Raw genomic sequence first — 20,006 nt, forward strand, 5'->3', positions numbered from 1 at the left:
GTTCACGTGATCTTAGAGAGGGTCTCACGAGAGCATTCTGATCACATGACAGAGCCCTGCATTTGAGGAGGCCTACTGCAAAGTGCCAAGATGTTGGTGGGTGTATCCTTGGTACTGTTTCCGCTCGTTTTACAAGCTGTCTTTGGCTTTCAATGTGGAAAAGATGAAGGGAAATTGCAAGTTCACCTAGTTCCTCACACACATGATGATGTTGGTTGGCTGAAAACAGTAGATGAATACTATTATGGCGCCAACAACTCGATACAACATGCAGGAGTGCAATACATCTTGGACTCTGTTGTCGCTTCGCTGTTGCAGAACAAGGAAAGGACATTTATATACGTCGAAATGGCTTTCTTCACGAGATGGTGGAATCAGCAAAACGACCATATGAAGCAAATTGTAAAGGGTTTAGTCAAAAGTAGACAACTGGAGTTCATTAATGGGGGCTGGTGTATGAACGACGAGGCTGCAACTCATTATAACGCCATAATTGATCAAATGTCTCTTGGACTAAGGTTCATTAACGAAACATTTGGTGCAGAGGCTAGGCCCACAGTTGCCTGGCATATTGACCCGTTTGGGCACTCAGCAGAACAGGCTTCTTTGTTTTCAATGATGTCGTTTGATGGATTCTTTTTTGGCAGGATAGATGAAGAAGACAAGCAGACAAGACTAAAGGAACAAAGAATGGAGTTGGTCTGGAGAGGTAGTAGAACATTTGAAAAATTAACACAAATATTTACTGGTGAGCTATATAATGGATATGGTCCACCTGGAGGATTTTGTTTTGATGAGTTTTGTGGAGATCCCCCAATAATGGATGACAAGAGGATGTTTGATTTCAATGTAAAAGAAAGGGTTGATACTTTTGTGAAAGAAGTGTGTGACCAAGCAATACATTACAAAACAAATAATGTCATATTGACAATGGGAGAAGATTTTATGTATGAAAATGCAAATCTATGGTACAAGAACTTGGACAAATTGATAAAGTATGTGAATGAGGTAAGTTAGTCTGCAAGTGATTCTCAAATGCTACAAAATGGTAGCAAGCTCTTGCTGATTTGTAATTGTGCTACTATTTTGATTTTTGCTTTCCCAGCCCTTTGCATTGACCTAGCAAGGAAGAAATGTAAGTGTATGCAGCACCAGGGTACAAGGATGGGAAACATATATATATAAATATATATAATAAAATAGAATATAGACTAGAAACGAGACATGTTCTCTGTTACTCCGAGTTTCGTGCTTGCGCACTCATCAGACAGACAGACTATAATCTATGTATATATAATATAATATATATATTTGATTTTGCCTATGTGTAGTTGCATGCAACACCACCATACCAGCTGCAACTTGGGAGCAACATCATTTGGGCTGTGAGCAACACTGCTTATATATACACCTCTAAGTATTATATCATAGATTGAAGAAAGTAAAACTACATGGTTTATCTCTACAAGCCTGTTTCATGAGTAACTCACTCTTCAGGAGATGTTGATATACTGGAATATTCCTCGAATAAATAGATAATACGGTACAGAAGGTGTTACATAATGTGTGAGGTTATACAAAAGGTAAATTAGGGGCGGTACATAAAGGGATTTAGGTGTTACATAATAGTGTTTTGTTTCTATGGTGGCAAGAAGATACGAGTTCGTTTCGTTTGTTGAGTGTTGATAATTCGGGGTGGCAGATAATGAGGGTCTTTTCTTTAAGACAGAGGCTGCATCTTTTGTTTGAGCTGCTGTAGGATGGCTTTTTTGAGAGGATGTGCCAGGAAATGGAGTGGTCGATGTTATTGTCTCTAAGTATTATATATATGTCTTGATTGATATTTTCGTATATCTGCAAGTGCAAGAAAACCTGTGTATCTACCACATGCAAGTTTTCTAGTCTGGTCAGGGTGGGATCATTGTTTCTTCTAAGCTGAAGACCTGCCAGTAGATTAGAGATTTTACACCAGGGTTTTTTTAGTTTTTTTTTGAGTGTCAGAAAAACATGTAGATTTTCTTCAGGGGCCACTGAGTTTTTAACATATATATTGAAGCATAAATCAGTGATCTCGAAACACAACCCTTTTATCCAACCACAATCATAATTCATACTCAAGCACACAAAAGCAAGAACAACAACATAACACCCCCCCCCCCCGGAATAAGAGAGTACAGTAGTGTCAAAAATTTGTTTCAGTTAATGTCAACTATCTAGTCCCTCAAATATCGAGGAGATCATTGAGCTCTTTTTGATCGTTGTTTTTTCACATAGTTTGTCTGTGTCTTCACTTGCAATGTCCTTATCTTCTTCTAATCTGTCATCCGGAAACCACGGTATTGATATTGATTCATTCTTTTTACTGTGCCCTTTTCCAAAATATGGCAAAATATGCCATTTTATCCCTTTCTTGTTCCCATGTTAGATGTTGGATCATAACCCTCAGTCATCTTGAAACACAAATCTTTTTATCCAACCACGATCATAACTCATACTCAAGCACACAACAGCAACATAACAATATCTTGTGTCAAAAAGCTGCTCAAAATGAAGATAAGCTTTCAGGCTCACCAGGCTAAAGTAGAGATTAGAAAGACCGGCCTATTGCTTCAAATTTTGGAAAGGTGGATGATATGAAAGGGGGAGACCAATGATGACATGGAAAGATATGATACTGGGTGAATGCTGGAAGGATTCCTCAACGTGCAATATTTGTCATGTCAATATTTGTCATGTCAACTAGATGCACTTGAAGTAAAATACAGTGTCAACAGAACTTATTTTAGAGAGGGACAAACATGTAATTATTGTGTTTATGTTAAATCAAGGGTGCCACCATGGAGGGCCAGAAACTGCATCTAAAATAAATTTAACAGGTGAAAATCCAAGGCAATATTCTTTAAGGGTCTCTTCAGCCAAAATTTGCAATAGCTTCATTTTATTTACATTTTGATAATTGAATTTCTGAGCAAGAAATTTTTGGTTTGGTGACACTGTGGCGCTATTTTGATGTCACAATGTGTTTCAGATAGTCTCGCCTCAAACTGCCATCAACATAGCATGGACACAGTCATCAAAATAATTAAGACTTGGAATCATGGTATGTATTTAATATATTTCGATTTTAAAAAGCTCCTGCTGGAGATTTAGATGCAGTTATTTCTTCTAAGTCTCCAAACATGCTAGTAAATAAACATTATACCTTTTATCCACCTGTGACAAAGATCCTTGCCTCTCCTGCTGGATGATTTAGAAAGAAATTGTATTTGGGGTTTTTAGTTATGTCATCCTCTTCATTATGAGATATTTTGTGGCTGATTTCATTTGAAATGTAGAAATGCTTGAGTATTGGATCAAACATATATTTTACAGCCATTACAGCCATATATTTCAAAATTTCCATGACATATCTAAAGTATTACATGATAAGAAGTAATATGTTCAGCCTGCCCCCTACCCCTATGCCCTTTAACAAGCATCTCAATGTATCACACCTTAAATAGGACTCATAGATTCTAAGATATATTTTTCTAGTATGCTTTTTCACTTGTTATAAAGCTTCTGAAAATGTTATTAAGAGTAAATGAAAAGGTAAAAAGCTAAAAATGGAGATATTTTACAAATTACACAAGGAAATATTTTATTTCACATTTGATTTTGGAGAAGAGAGTTGGGGCTTATTTCAAAATTGGTAACTCAATAGAGTTTAACACTAATATGCTTGTTTTATTGCAAAATGGAGCCAAACAGAGAAACAATCAAATTAACTCAAGAAGTCAAATTTTCTTTTCTGTTGGATAAAAGTTAGTTTATTGTCAGAGTTAATTCATGCATGAAGCATAATCCCACCTGACGATTTTGAACAAAAATTTCATACTTTTGACTTGTTTTTTATTTTATGATTTCAGGTTCACGTATGGAAATTGTCAGACAATATCCATTGTACAACAACATGTATGCTGTAATGAAGATCCAGCAGTAAATGCCAAAACAGGGGAGATTGACAAGATGAGACAGCCTACCTTTCTCTTGCAGGCGATACATGCTTTTGCCATGGCGATCAATAGCCCGCATTAATAATTTGACGAGAGTGGGGGTGAGGGCCATTGCCCGCGTGAAACGAAGAGGCCTGGCTATGCAATGTGCATTTGGAAGTTCTTCTTTGCATTTGGAAGACTCAAGTACTATTGGTGTCACTGGTGTCACAGAATTTTCTTGAGTGCTGTATAATCTCTAGAAAATAAAGTAATTATTCAATTTGTTCAGTAGAATTGGCAGAACTTTTTCCTGGGATACACAAAACCCCCGATGGTGACGAAATCCAACATGTTCATGCTTTTGCATTAAAGCTGAAACCATCGATTTCAAGGGATTTGATGGCAAGAGATTTCAGATTTTCCTCCTTGACCGCCCTGATTGAAGCAGCAAAACGATTTGAGACCTCGATGAGCGAATCCTGTGACAGAGCTGCCCATGTTTCCCTCTATGCCGATGATGCGCGAAAACGATTTGATTTGCCAGCAGTCCAAGAATGCACCAAGCATACAGACAATTTCGCACCATAAAACCAAATCTGCACCGCAGGCAACGCCATTTCTACGATATGGCTTCGTGCGATTTACACGTGCCAGATGACAAAATCGTTTACATGCACAAGGACTCCGCTTCATGCAAAAGTAGTCAAAAACTCAAATTCTGCGCAATTTTGATGGCCCCATCCTCGTCACAGGCCAGTCACACTCACACTCTGCATGGTCGACAAGATCTTCTAAATTGGCGCCATGCTATCTCGGAACATGACTGGCCGCACCCTGTCAACATAGAAAAGATATTTGTACTTCCAGAGCCCGACCCATCTGACATCTCTAAGTTAGACAAAACACATTCTTAAATCGAGTCCGATGAGAACCCTAGCGTATCTCCTATGCACTTGTATGCCTCTAACAAGGATGTCCCTCAAAAAGAACAGCCTCCTCGATCTTGTAGGTCTAGAAACACTGTTAAAATAAGTGATTCTGCCATCGGTCAACATCTTTTAGACAACCCAGATTGTGCAAAACTCTATAATGACGACATGTTTCGGATATTTGGTAGAGCCCAGTCGTCCTTCCATCTAGCATTTTTGGAGTCGATCTACATACAAACGAAAAAGCCGCCATTGTGTAGACAGAAGGAGTTCGTTTTCTCTCTTGGACTCCAGTGGTAATTTTTGTTCAGGCTCGCGGCACTGATTGGTCAACTATACCGGTCTTTTGCTTGCGTTTTTCTGATCCACAACTGGGAATATATTTTTTATCGTGTTCTTTCGGACCATTATTCTGACGTTTTATGCTCTGAGGAGTGTCAGACGAAAAAGCTTTTAGTATGTTGTATAACGTTTACTTTTTCAAAGGCAGGTTTCTATATGAGTCGTACCCTCCAAGCAGAGAAATCATAGCTCGACATGGTAGACTCCGCGGTATAGTTTAATCGCGCACTTTCCTCCATATGGAACGTGGTTTGCGATTGCGATTACAATACATACCTTGAACGAGAATATTGCAGTCAAATGCCTGGCGTAGTCTTTAACGAGCATCTGTCGCGGGATGACCACATAGTCAAAGTAATGTCCTCATGCTTCTATAACATGTCCATACTACGAAAATTCAAAAATCTTATGCCATATAAATTGAAGCGACAAGTTGGCGAGCTCCTCGTTTTATCAAAGATGGACTATGCAGACGCTGTTATTCGTCCTCTTCCGTTACGACTTTTAAAACGATTGCAAAAGGTTGGAAACGCTGCTGCAAGTTTTGTATTAGGCCACTACGCCAAGGAGACAGATGTGATGACACTTGGTTGGCTACCAAAGAAAGAGAGCCGAGATTGGCATCTATTAAATCTTTCTCATAAGTACGTTCATGATGACAGGAAGCTAAAATATATTGACACATCATTGGAGGAAAATGCCAGAAACTTAAGATCTAGTTCTGTGCCTTTTATTGCGTCATCACGTGCTTCCAACACATTCAGGAACGATGCAGCAGATCTCTTAAATAGACTGCCAGCAGAAATCAAGACAGCTAAGACTACAAGCAAATTTCCGAAGAAAACGCGCAATATTTTATATTTAGATGCAAGGAAAAGACAACTAGTACAACCTTAGTTTGAAATGAATTTTTTTATTCGTTTTCTTAATTAATTACCTTTTATATTGTAAATAATTCTAATTTTTAAAACAAATAATGTAGTTTTAGCGACCAGGTGAAGAACTACTCTGTGGAGAAACTGGCCTTGATTTCATTATTATTATTATTATTTATTATTATTATTATTTATTATTTCTATTGTTTGCGCGATGGAATTTATGCTCTGTCTTTAGACATTTTTTCACGTTTACGTTGTTAATTATGTTCATAAATCATTTTATAGCCAATTTACATTATAACGAACATTCATAATTCGCACATGACATTAATATATTCATTATACATCGCTATATAAACATATGGAAGGGGAGGATGTAACAGGTTCACTCTCCTGTCACATGTCACGCATGCGCCGTTAATTAATAGTAACATGACATTTAACTATATATATTGTAAATAGAAATTTAATCGCGTGTTGAGTAGCCTGTGCTCCAGACCCCTAACTTGAAAGTAAGAGGTCTGGGACACAGGCTAGTGTTGAGTTGATTCGATTCATGAAAGATGATTACGGTAGAGTGCGTTGTTATTTGCCTCTCGCACTACCATTCTGTGTTATGAAACGCCTCTGTGTTGGCAACACTTTATCATATTATAGATTCCTCATGAATGAGCAATTTCTTATCAGTCATCGAAAAGTTTGAATGATTTTTATACCCAACAGAGAGTCTTTAACACAAATTCAAGTATATTGGGTGTGGTCATGGGTTTTGCCTCTTGAATTTGCCTACCGCACAGCCCCCTTTTCTAACATTTAGGACGGCGCCCCTGCATAGGCCCCTACAGTAGCCCAGAGGTATTCCATTGCTGCTCTAATTAAAGCTTCATCAGCTTCATCCTCCATCTCGTTTGGTAGAAAAGCACTGCTGCCAATGTTGCCTGACACCACGGCCAGCAGAAACATTCCAAACAAAGCTGAATTTATAATTTGTTGAAAAAGAATACAGCGAGCCAAGGCATGGCAGACAAACACCGGATTTTCGGGAGCTGAGTACTTATAACCAACAAAGCTGTCCTTCACGCTACGTTGGAAGATACGTTTAAGAAATTCACGGCGAACAGGAGCAGCACATTGTGACGTCAGAAAATCACCAAATTGATTAAGCTTTTCTCGTTCATCTTCTGATGCAACTTCTAAATGTCTTATAACTTTTAAACTAATTTAACTTTTGCATAAACAATTACCTTGCCATATTGCATGCACCAAATACTATGTTTTTGATCAATAATTTTTTTTGACTGGAGAGACCTTTTAAGCAGAAACGGCGCCACGGGGGGGGGGGGGGGGGGGCACGTACCCGCCAAGTTCTCGGCAGGATCGATTTCGTACTTCGACTAAATTCGATGAGAAAATGTTGAGGGAGGGGTAATATTTTGGCAACGTACTTTTTGTGATGTAATCTTATGATTTTCAAACTGCCTTTACATAGCCGAAAGTGAGTGATGGGCGTTCCCTTCAGGTAAAAATTGCGTTCCTTGTTAGTAAAAGGGGGTTTTCTGGTGCTAAAAGGGGCGTGGTCCAAAATATTGTGTTTTGTCCCCCCCCCCCCCCCAGAGCGTAGTGGCTGGCGTTATATAATAGAGTTCACGTGATCTTAGAGAGGGTCTCACGAGAGCACTCTGATCACATGACAGAGCCCTGCATTTGAGCAGGCCTACTGTACAGTGCAAAGATGTTGGTGGGGGTATCGTTGGTAGTGTTTCCGCTCGTTTTACAAGCTGTCTTTGGCTTTCAATGTGGAAAAGATGAAGGGAAATTGCAAGTTCACCTAGTTCCCCACACACATGATGATGTTGGTTGGCTGAAAACAGTGGATGAATACTATTATGGCGCCAACAACTCGATACAACATGCAGGAGTGCAATACATCTTGGACTCTGTTGTCGCTTCGCTGTTGCAGAACAAGGAAAGGACATTTATATACGTCGAAATGGCTTTCTTCACGAGATGGTGGAATCAGCAAAACGACCAGATGAAGCAAATTGTAAAGGGTTTAGTCAAAAGTAGACAACTGGAGTTCATTAATGGGGGCTGGTGTATGAACGACGAGGCTGCAACTCATTATAACGCCATAATTGATCAAATGTCTCTTGGACTAAGGTTCATAAACGAAACATTTGGTGCAGAGGCTAGGCCCACAGTTGCCTGGCATATTGACCCGTTTGGGCACTCAGCAGAGCAGGCTTCTTTGTTTTCAATGATGTCGTTTGATGGATTCTTTTTTGGCAGGATAGATGAAGAAGACAAGCAGACAAGACTAAAGGAACAAAGAATGGAGCTAGTCTGGAGAGGGAGTAGAACATTTGAAAAATTAACACAAATATTTACTGGTGAGCTATATAATGGATATAACCCACCTGGAGGATTTTGTTTTGATGAGTTTTGTGGAGATCCCCCAATAATGGATGACAAGAGGATGTTTGATTTCAATGTAAAAGAAAGGGTTGATACTTTTGTGAAAGAAGTGTGTGACCAAGCGACACATTACAAAACAAATAATGTCATATTGACAATGGGATCAGATTTTATGTATGAAAATGCAAATCTGTGGTATAAGAACTTGGACAAATTGATAAAGTATGTGAATGAGGTAAGTTTGTCGGCAAGTGATTCTCAAATGCTAGAAAAGAGTAGCATGCTTTTGCTGATTTGTAATTGTGTAATGCTGCTATTTTGGATTTTTGATTTCCCAGCCCTGGCATTGTTTTTGTATGAAGATAGGTAGGTGCATGTGTGCAAGGCTGGAAACATGTATGATTCTGAATGCCTGTAGCTGCATGCAAAAGCACCCGATCACCCTATCAGCTGAAACTTTAAAGCAAAATCACTTAACATGAAAGCAACAGCACTCAACTGACTAAAGTACATAATATAAATGACTTGATTGATATTTGGGGTCAGGTGGGGACACAAGAAATCCAGTGTATCTGCTAGCATGGTAAGTTTTCCAGCCTGGCCAGGGAGGAATTAGCATTTCTTCTAAGCCAGGGGCTTTCCAGTGGATAAGAGATTCTACACCATAAAAATAAAGATGTTATATATATTTATAGTTGCGAAAGATAAACATGTTATTATGGGAAAGAAACAAAAAAGGCTTAGGTTCATGCCAGAATTCCATCCATGAGGATACATCAACATCAGAAATCTCTGACAGAGAGAACAGACAGAAGATTCCACCCCTGGTGCATGTTTGGAGTTGGTATAGTGCTGCATGCCAAAGTTTGGAATTTCAATCCAAATTTGCAATTGCTCTATTATGGAAAACTTATGTATGCATGCCATACATAAAGAATGTTTGCATGCATAAAACATCCCTAAAACACCTTTGCCTGCCAGAATTCTTTTCAAAAATTGCCATACTCTGCAGACAGGGCTTAATCTTTCTCCCTTTTCTTCAAACCATTTTCAAAGGAAAAACTATTTTTGGAAAATTTAGAGCATCCTTGTTTAAGGGAAGTTAAATTGCTGAATGCCAAGGGGACAGAACTGGGTAAAATTTTGCAAGGCTGCTGCCTTCAAAAGATTTAAATGGAGCATAAAAAGCTAGGCCTTTCAAGAATTAACTCACAAATTATGATGATAGTTGCCTTACCAAATAGGCAATTTTAATGTAGTTACATTGCAGAGTTAAAATCCACTGCAGTTACAGACCTGATTTCTAATGGTTATAGTTCAAATTATGAGAACCTTTTCGAGAAAGTAGTTTTATTGGAAAGTCAAGTTAATTACTCACAACATACAGGTCTTCATAGTAAAAATAAAAAGTTTTTTGTTTGAGCCATCATCTTTCCATGCATCCGTGTCTGTGGGTCTGGCGACAGAATAGGAATTAGGCAGAAGGGGAACTCCTGCCTATCAGGTGAAGCCTGAAAAACCTGCGCATGCGTTAACTTATATGAGGCTTAGCTGTCGGGGAAATTTAAAAGAGAATGAAAGTAGACAACTTTATTTGAGACGAAATACCCCATGATAGTAAACAAATTCAATTATGTATCATAATTCTTTTATATCTGATTAATGAATGATAATTTGTCATGGCTAAGTTCCTCTAATGAAATCGAGGTTAAAGGGGAATTAAGGAATTCTATTGTTGACTCAGGCTTCAAAAACAACAAAGGAACCGACAAGAGTTACCCTTCTGCCTATTTCCTATTCTGTGGGTCTGGCTGTAGTAACTTGTCTCCATGATCACAAAGTCAATTCCAATATTTATCAAAACAGCAAAAAAGGAACAAGCAGATGATTTGTTCTTTGTCAAAAATTTACCAACATAATTTCAATTGTTGTACGTAATTTAAATCTTAATTGCAATTCATCCAAAAATTGGAAATGCTAATTGACAGAGCTCCTTTGTTATTCCAAAATTACTCACAGGCTATTGCTTGATAAATCTATTATTTGTGCTTTTGATGAGAAGTAAGATACTAAGATACTTTCATCTCAGAATAAACTCGAATTCCTTGTTACTAAAGGTCCAAAACCTCACACAAAAGTCAGAAATCTGTCAGTGTCTATGTTTATTATTTGAGGGCTCAAAACATTTTTGTGGAAAGCTGTGATTAACATGCATTAATTTGAAAAGGAATCACCAAGAAATATCGTTGATGAAACTTTGACCAATAGAGCATTTTTCTTGTGCAAACCTTCTTTTCTATTCATATGGCATGCAAAAAAAAAGTTTTTAATAGTGCTATAATAGTAAGCTCAGTGTTTAGTCTCAAATTTCAGCATGCAGCACTACGCTCACATGGCACATGCATCTGCTGTATTCTTCTCACTGGTTTCTACGAATTTCCTTCCTCTTCAAAAGGATGCTCAAATAACCTTTTTCTTTGCATACTTCATTTCTAGATGACATTTTATTCCAATCTTAAATGCTGCATTACTTCCTTTTTGTGTATGAAGAATGAGTCCGCATAGGAGTGTTGAGAGAGGCTGTAGGCAAGTAACTGTTTTCTGTGGAAGTAACACTGTCCTGTAGTTTGCCTCTGGCTTTCCATTGCTTACCACAACAAAATGATGTTGACTCAACGTCATCAGCAAGATAATTTTTGCAAATTTCTATTCTGGATGTGGCATATATTCAAAGGAAGTCGTAGCAACAACAATTAAGCAATTGTGTCCTTTGACAATGGAATAAATGGCTATTGTGGTAACTTTTTTCACATCATTGGTTGAATTGCAGTTAGCTGTTTTGTCAATGGAACAGTAGCTAGATGGATGTTCAAAACCCACCAATTTTTATAAAATCCCCGGGGACAAGCCCCAGACTCCACATTTCCTCTCCTTTTAGCAAACACTTGTCTCTCTTTCAAAAGTGTCATCAGAAAAATAAAGTCTGTTTTTACAAAATACTCACCCAAAAAGAATGAACAGGGACCTTTATAAACACCTTTCTTGGCTTTTTATTTCAGGATGGCAGAGTTAATGTCTTCTATTCAAGTCCTTCACGTTATTTGAAAGCTTTGCATAATGCCGGAAAAACCTGGGGTGTCAAGACTGATGATTTCTTTCCATATGCGCATTGTCCTCATTGCTATTGGACTGGATACTTTACAAGCCGCCCAGCTCTTAAAGGCTACATTAGAAAGAACAACAACTTGTTACAGGTGAGACTTAACTTATGTTAGTATGTTATCAACAGGAGACAGTATTAGCATATTGCTGTTGCCAGTCTAGGAAAAATAGGGCAGCTATAAATAGGTAGATGGTTCTGATGAAGCCCCATATGCCGGGGAGGAATATTAGCCTTTACTGCTTTACGTGTATTTATTGTTGTTTATTCTCAGCGTATTGCCGTGTTTCATATTTGCTATATCAGACGGTAGGACAATAGTGTTTGGCTGGTTGGCACTACACCTGTTGTTTAGATTAATCATAGAAGGGGCAGCATTGATATGGGTAGAGGGTAGGGGACAAATGACTACCCTTGAATCATTCTGTTGAAATTTTGCATTTTGTTTGTTTAATACCAGACGATACTCTGGTTTTTTTAAATGTCTATTTCCAAAATGTCAAAAAGTAGATTTCACTGCTGCTTCAATGCTATAACACAATCTTATGACAAATATGTAGATTTTTAAACATTAAATAGGACTTTATTATTGTCTTTTCTGAAACTTAGGTGAGCTGCACCTGAATAGGGAACAGTTCTTTCTCATGAAACCATAACTGAATTTGCTTTCTCTCCAAAAATGGAGCCCCAACACCATTCCATTATATAGCATTGACACCTTGATTTGAGTGACTCAACTTTCCTGTGCTGAGTAGCTTTTAGGAATTACCAAACTTCTTTATGGTTATTTGGATAACTGCTATGAAACCCTACACCCCCATTTGATATTTGCCATGTCTCCTGCATGAGTCTTTACTATTTAAGAATAAAGAAAAAATGAAAAATAATAGAAAAAAGGAATCATCAAGATTACAATAACAAGTCTTGTTTTTTAGGTATGTAAGCAAATGGAAACAATCAAGGGTCCAACAGGAGAATATCCAAGCTCAGAGAGCCTGAGAAAGGCAATGGCAGTGAACCAGCATCATGATGCCGTGACCGGGACAGAAAAGCAGCACGTAACCTTTGACTATGCCAAAAGGTTGTCCATCGGTGAAGAAGAATGCCATGTTAGTATTATTTCTGCTCTATTTATTTTTTAAGGTATTCAAGGCAAAGTAAGTTGGAACTTCAACGTCTATCCAAGTTATTGCTACGATTCAATTTAATCAAGCAAAATTCAAAAATTGATAAAGAAAGTTCCTAGCAATATAAGTATTTGTTCTAGAAAGTTCTTAGGGCATGACTGAGTATAGAAAATAGGTCTAACGTCTGGCAAGAGTTTACTTCAAACATTTCTGCTACTTGGATTTAGGATCAAGTTAGATGTGACACACACGCAGCAATGTTCGAAGTCCTTTAGGAGAGATCCACGAAAAACAAGGCCGGTTTGATCTCGGCTTCACAACTGTATCGCTAATTCGGTTACAACGAGATATAAATGTTTCTTATCGGTCTAAGAAAACCTTAACTTATCTCTTGTTTTCTCCCCACTCCTTTTTACAATAATTCACTCCTCTCTCTCGCATATCTCTGGGTCTAGCCCCTTTATTGTCCTGTCTTCCTATAAAAATTTACCGGCGGTAAACCAGGTTGTGCCCAGAGCCCTCACATAGAGTCCAGTTATCTTTAATGGAAACATCCCCTTTTTAAGGTTTGTGTTTTATTTTCAAATTCCTCGATCATGGAATAAGCTTAAAAATTCTTATTGTTATTCAGAAAATTCCAAAAACATTATTGAGATTGGTGAGGTACAGTAGACATACTTGATATGGCAAAATAATGAGCCACTTTTATTATCGTCTGTTGATGCGTTGCAGAGAAAAAGGGGCGATTTGTGCTCCTCTTCGTTTTCTGTACAATTGTCTAGAAGTGGTTTCGTGTGAAACCAAAGAATGCAATCTAGATAATCTGAGTCCAATTTTGGCATCCTTTTTTCAGCTTTTGGTTTCAAACTTTATTGGTGAGAAGTCGGCACACGAAGAAGAAAAGACAGAAGCGCCGAGGTTTACGTTTTGCAATTTTCTTAATATAAGCATGTGTGCTGTTACTGAAAAGAGCTCATCTCTTGCTGTCAATATGTTCAATGGCATTGCAAGGCCAGTTAGTAGATATATAAGGTTCCCTGTATCAGAAATGAATCTCGCTGTTTATGGAGAGAACGGGGGACTGTTAGACTCGCAGGTTTTACCTGTTTCTAAAGAAACCGCAGCAATTCGCGGGAGCCGAGGTTCTGCGCCGTATGAAATCGTTTATCAGAGCAGTGCGCAAGGGCTTGGTTTTAACACTACCTTTGTGCAAAAGCACAATTCTGTTAAGTCGTTTTTCTCACAGCTCACTCCAGTCATAGACTTCAAAGAAGCTGGAGGAAGTATAGAAAACGATAAATTGCAGTTAGACTTTGATCCTGGTACTGGAAGGCTGGTCAGAATTTCAAGGAAAGACATAAGTCTATCAATTGATGTTGATCAGCAGTTTTTCTGGTACAATGGCAGCTCTGGGAATGCAGAAAGCCGGCAAACGTCAGGAGCCTACATTTTTAGGCCCAACAAGACCGAGCCGTATACTATTTGTGAAGGCAACATTGCAAAAACAGTGTTTGTAAAAGGCAAGCTTGTCCAGGAAGCTAGGCAGAACTTTGGGCCTATTGTGAGTCAGGTTATCAGGCTGTACGAGGGCGAACCCTATGCTGAGTTTGAATATACGGTTGGGCCTATACCAGTGAACGATGGACTTGGGAAGGAGATCATTTCGAGATTTGACAGCAAGATTAAGTCAAATAAGCTGTTTTACACAGATGCAAACGGAAGAGAGATTAAAGAACGAAAGAGAGACTACCGGGCAACATGGGATTACAAAGTAACAGAGCCGGTTTCTGGGAATTACTACCCGGTAAACAGCCGAATCTACATCAATGATTCAGCAGCACAGCTGACAGTTATGACTGACAGGTCACATGGGGGATCGAGCATTAAAGACGGTTCTCTGGAGATAATGCTCCACCGCAGACTGTTGCATGATGACTTCTTGGGTGTTGGTGAAGCCTTGAATGAGCCTGGTCTGGATGGTAATGGTTTGATTGTGAGGGGAATACACAGGGTTTTACTTACGAGACCGGAAGAAGGATCAAGCGCGCATCGAGATCTTGGCGAAAAAATTATGATTAGTCCGTTAGTCAGGTAGGCTAATTTATTTTCTATTATTTTCGTTTTGTTGATTATTAACCTGGAAACATTTTGTTTTCTATCTTTTGACGCGCCCACTGTACATTAACATTCATAGAATTTTAAGTAAGAAAGTGTTTGAAGGCTGGCTTTCAGGTATTGTTTTTCGTCGTATCTCGTCCCATATGAAAACGATAGAAAATGGTTTTGTGTTTCCAGTGATTAGCCGATGAAAGGGGATGAAATGCAATGATATACGACGCCCACTTTTATCAAGAGCTTGGTGGTATTCATAATTTTGACACTGTCAAAGACCTAGAAAAGCGATGGAATGTAACTAAATAGGAAAAAACACGGCATATAACCAGTTTAAGTTACTACAAGAACTTTCTGTTGATTCAGGCGTTAGCGTGGCTCTGTTTTTATTTACCCAGTTCTTCAGACAAGGCCTTTTGATATAGACAGGAAAAACCAAAATAATGGGAACAAACCAGGTCCATTGATATCCAGCTTGGGCCCGGAAGTGATTCACAAAACTAGGTACCACCTAAAATATTTTCTGCGACCATGGCCTTCAGTCTCTTGGAGAACAAGGGAAACACCCTCTTTAGGTAAATTTGTTAAAAACTTTTAAGGATTTTTAACAAGATTGTGCAAAAACATTGTGTTCATGAATCATATGGACGTGGTTTTTCTCTTTGATAAAAGTAACTGAAGTGATATGTTTTCTATCTTGTAAATAGATCTTGTAACGTAAAATGCAAGATTATTACGGGCCCCAACGGAGCACGGACCCCGGTACTTATGCCCCTTCCTAACCCCCCTCTTTCGACGCTTCGGGAGTAAAATGCCTAGCCTTAGCTCTCATTCTTAACTTAGGTACTTCAAATTTTGCTGAGCATTTCAAACTTTGGATGCACTTTTTAAAGCAATAGAAATCACGAGATTGCCCCTTTTTGCCTATATGTGCACCTAACTTTTGAACTGCTTCCTACGTGTGATCTGGATAGTATTTGTTAGATTGTTTATGGATGACGTAGGGTAGAAAGAAAGGTGGTATGCATAAGATATGTTAGTCTGAGTGGCACTGTATTGTATTTAAGTCCCAGTATCACTTATTTGCTTGCAAGATGAAGTATCAAACATTTGGGCGAGTAGTGTTGTTGTACATTGTGCAATGTAGATTTTCAATACATTTTTGAAATTTAGAAGCAAAAGTTTCAGTGTAACAGTTCCCAAATCTTTTCTCCTTAGTTTTGCAGCAAGGGATCAATCAATACCGGATTGGTTGAAGACTCACAAACCAACATATTCTGCTCTGCAAAAGTCTCTTCCTGAAAACATTCACTTGTTGACACTTGAAGCAACGAGCCCAAACAAAGCGATTATAAGATTTGAAAACATTTATGCGAAAGGAGAGGACCCGAGGTTTGCTAAAGTTACTTCATTTGCACTGGACGGGCTCTTTTCCGAGTTTGATGTTGTTAATTCGGTGGAGCTGAACTTAGCAGCCAATCAATTTGCTTCTGACAAGAAGCAGCTGAACTGGAAAACAGAGTCGGGCACAGGGGCACAAGATGCACAAGGTTGCCTCGGAGAACAAGGGGGTAAAAAGATAATCACGGTTGGGCCAATGGAAATCTGTACCATTGAATGTGAAATCAAAAGGAAGTAACCCCCGGTGAAAGAAAACTCACTTTCATTGCTGATGATTTGCTTTTGAATTATGCTTAATATTGACTTATTAATCGATACAGGGAATGAGTATCGAAAATTTTGTATGAAAATAATATGCAGATAGATCTATAAGATGAATGCTTGTAGTTAATTTCAGTGCTTTATGTGAGTAAATATTGAGATTTAAAATACGGTCACTGCTCAGTAATCATTCAGAATGGATTAAAAGCTCGATCAGAATTAAGTGTTTCTGATGTCTCGTGTAAATTTTGGTAATTTATCGATGCATTTTTGAAGAATAGAAGAATAAATATTCAATGCATGGTTTCTTTTCAGTGATTTCTGTAGATGGAATTTTTAGATTTTTTCTTGTACTGTACTGTAATGTACGCTAACTATGCTGGTGACATTTCCGTGTTGTCAATAAAACTTGCTTTTGAAAAAATATGGTGCAGAAGTCCATAGATAAAAAAGTTTTGAAAGGGTTGTGAAAACTACAAGTAGACAACAAAACTGTTTCCATACATAACTTCTCTCTGCTGTGAGCTGTGTTTTTAAATACTGTGTAACCAATTGTTTAAAGGTGCTGCTTAAGCGTAAACTCGGCTCCATAAAGTCTCCGAGGTAGATGGGCCCCCAAAAACCTCTTAACCGACAACTTCCTTCAAAATTTTAAAGCTTCAATGTTTGTATCCTCAAAACCGCTTCCTAGTCGCGATGTCAAAGCGTCTTTGTTCTAGCAGAGTCGAAGGAATTTATTCGATACTCCTATATTCGATACTCCGTGATTATCCTATATTCATGTTGCCAGGCAGCCACTAATTCGAGTAATGCGCAGGCTCACTTCTTCTCTTTCTTTTCCGCCAAAAGCATGTTTTTCACTGGTATGCAAATGAGCATGAGAATGAGCACTGCCCAAATTATAACGCCCATCAGCATCATTTTCTCGGTCAGTGAAGATACAGCGTCCTTTACGATTCCTGGTTTTGTGTAATAACCATAGTTCAACACCATCCAACCTGGGGTCATCATCAGCATTGTAAATATGCTGGCAAAGAACACCCCAGTACAGCATCGCAGACATTTACAGTAACATTCGCACTCCATCGGATTACTCCAGACGTAATAAGTGTAAAATCCTTTGTAGAAAGTGAGAAATACAACAGAGGGGTACAAAATGGTAATCGCCAGCTGACTAGGGTTTAGAAGTTTGTCAAAAGCTGCCTTGTTTTTGCAAGTCTCTGTTATTTGGCACTCCCAGCATCCAATACCTGTTTTGCCCCTTAATTGTCCATATATAGCAACTGCTATAGCAATTGCTGGTAAGTCCCCAAGCAGGGTTGATGCCCGGTAGCACAGATCCTTTAACTTCACCCATTTGCTTATCACTGTGTTCCCCTTTTTATCCACCATTGGAGCTATCGGAAACAAAATCAAACGAATAAAAACGACATTTTTTATTAGGAAGAATACAGCAACTGCACCCATGAAACCCATTAGCATCATCAAGTTGAACTTGTGTGTCCCGAACAGGAGCTCAAGGTCCTTTGTGCCCCATTTCTTGTTAAAATCACAATACAGGTCTTTGCTATTTGTCTTTTTCGTTACATTTCCAAATGCACCAGCTTTATATTTCTTGAAATGATCAGGATAGACCATGAACGCCGAAGTAAAAGCGTCCATAAACATAAGGTAGTAGCCGAAAACAGATAGGCCTCTCAAAATAAACAGCCGGATGAAATGCTTGCAAAGGTCTTTGTCTATTTCAATATCAAAGGCCATTTTGTATTTGTCGTCTTATATTGTAGATAGCATTCCACATCTATACTCTTTTTGCAGTTAACATCTACTTTGAGTTTCAGGCCAGCAAATGATTTGCAGAAATGCCGTCAGTTTTGCAAGCTGACAAGTAGTTGCCTTGCTTCGATGTTCTATCAAGTTTGTTCCGACAGTCTGTTAGGACACCAGTAGCGTCTGAATTTAGCGATTTCATTGCCAAAAGAGTCATTCAAAATCATTTTGATATTGCTGGTACCAAACTGAATTGAATGAATAGACTGCAATCATTTATTCTGCAAAGATAAGGCTTCCAAAACCAATTATGCAAGGCATGATCATGCCAAATCCCCCCCCCCCCCAGAGTGGGTCATGCTGTAGTTTTATGTAGTTTTTTGACGTCACACTTTAGAATTCTATATCAGTTAAAAGAAGAGACAGCACTTCATGAAAATCATGTGCACCTTTGACAAAAATCATTTTGTTTTCGAGAAAAATCTTCGAGAAATCCTATTGTTCTAGAAAGTCTCGTACGCTATTTGGAAAGAATGATGCGTCCCTCGGGTTAAACAGGTATAAGAAGACAGCTTTACCTTTAATTTATTTTGAAATTCGATTTGACAACATTGGGGATTCTCGTCGTCGTTTTGCTCTGTTCATCCTTATTAGCCTTTAGCGAAAGACAGTCTTCTGCGAGGCGATCAGAAGTCTTTTGGAAGGATGTAAGGTCGGAGGAGCCTTAATGACCTACACGCGCGCGTGGAGGGATGGCGTATTCAATTGTAATCGGAATCAGTCTACTTGAAAAGAGGCATGGAATGCCTATCGTAATTTATACACACGCGACTGATGCGCTATTCATTTTGAGCTTCTGCATCAATAAACCACATATTACGATATCTAATTCCAGATTTGCTAGAATTAAATGAAAGTCGGTAATTTGAAAAGAGGTCACGTTCCAACTCAGTGGGGTCTCTTACCTGGTCCACGAAGAATCTCGAAGTCGGCTAACACCCGCAGCAGATGTGGTGCTAGCGGCAGCAGCGTTCCATATCCGCCCTCTATTAGAATGGTGAAGGTCTTTGTGCCTTGGCTCAAACCCTTTTATGGCGGTTCAAAGAGTTAACTAAAACTGACAGAGAGTATCTAGAACTATGTTCTAGAACAAAGAGGCTTTCATTCTCTCAACATAAATTTTTCACGTCACTTTAGTAATATCACGCATGTTATTTCACTCCAGGACGGAGGGTTACCTCACTCATTTGAAACCTTATCTTGTTTGCCGCCCCGAAAAAGTCACGAAACTTCATAATGCAAAGAAATTGCCTGGTAGACAAAGGAGTCCTCAGCGAGATCCAGTGGAGTTGAGTTGCTCGCTAAGCTCAAGATCAGTTTGGTTTGCGTAAGAGTCTATTGACATCTTGTTATAGATTGTAGACTGGTCATGAAATATTAAATGGAAAATTGTGCTTGAATCAAATAAAATTACAAAGGAGTAAGCTACAACGGATAAAATACAGCTTTTTCAAATGCCAAGACATCTGGGGATGAGACCTTAAAATGTAATGCGTAGAGACCAAGGCAACCCAGGTTAATATTGAATAAACGGTTCAACAGCCTCAATTTGTGCATCTTGATAAAAATGACAA

At 38.6% G+C, this 20,006-nt stretch overlaps 2 protein-coding genes across 3 annotated transcripts; one reads left to right on the forward strand and one right to left on the reverse strand.

Moving 5' to 3' along the window:
* Window positions 1-42: 42 nt before the first annotated feature.
* LOC135692747 (lysosomal alpha-mannosidase-like) lies at window positions 43-16,899 on the forward strand. Of its 2 annotated transcripts, none has more exons than XM_089112142.1 (5): window positions 43-1,008; window positions 11,601-11,795; window positions 12,637-12,810; window positions 13,682-14,919; window positions 16,159-16,899. In XM_089112142.1, exons 1-5 carry the CDS (start codon window positions 91-93, stop codon window positions 16,577-16,579), a joined length of 2,946 nt encoding a protein of 981 aa, XP_088968268.1. In that variant the 5' UTR covers window positions 43-90; the 3' UTR covers window positions 16,580-16,899. The 2 variants fall into 2 exon arrangements, with proteins under 2 accessions (XP_088968268.1, XP_065067103.2); XM_065211031.2 differs by lacking the exon at window positions 43-1,008 and adding an exon at window positions 7,807-8,776.
* A 7-nt stretch (window positions 16,900-16,906) lies between these two features.
* Window positions 16,907-19,541, reverse strand: LOC135692753 (uncharacterized). Its single transcript, XM_065211043.2, has 2 exons — window positions 19,338-19,541; window positions 16,907-18,620 (listed from the first exon to the last, which is right to left on the reverse strand). Exon 2 carries the CDS (start codon window positions 18,361-18,363, stop codon window positions 17,422-17,424), a length of 942 nt encoding a protein of 313 aa, XP_065067115.2. The 5' UTR covers window positions 18,364-18,620; window positions 19,338-19,541; the 3' UTR covers window positions 16,907-17,421.
* Between the last annotated feature and the right edge of the window lie 465 nt (window positions 19,542-20,006).

Source organism: Rhopilema esculentum, chromosome 3, assembly GCF_057945365.1.
Source record: "Rhopilema esculentum isolate cy_ngs chromosome 3, ASM5794536v1, whole genome shotgun sequence".
Taxonomy (NCBI): domain Eukaryota; kingdom Metazoa; phylum Cnidaria; class Scyphozoa; order Rhizostomeae; family Rhizostomatidae; genus Rhopilema; species Rhopilema esculentum.

Bases quoted from the DNA above. Each gene is read 5' to 3' on its own strand.
- LOC135692747 (XM_089112142.1), top strand. From the start codon at position 91: ATGTTGGTGGGTGTATCCTTGGTACTGTTTCCGCTCGTTTTACAAGCT. The intron at 11,796-12,636 runs GTGAGACTTAAC...CTTGTTTTTTAG, and splicing joins AGAACAACAACTTGTTACAG to GTATGTAAGCAAATGGAAAC. The intron at 14,920-16,158 runs GTAGGCTAATTT...TTTTCTCCTTAG, and splicing joins ATGATTAGTCCGTTAGTCAG to TTTTGCAGCAAGGGATCAAT.
- LOC135692753 (XM_065211043.2), bottom strand. From the start codon at position 18,363: ATGGCCTTTGATATTGAAATAGACAAAGACCTTTGCAAGCATTTCATC.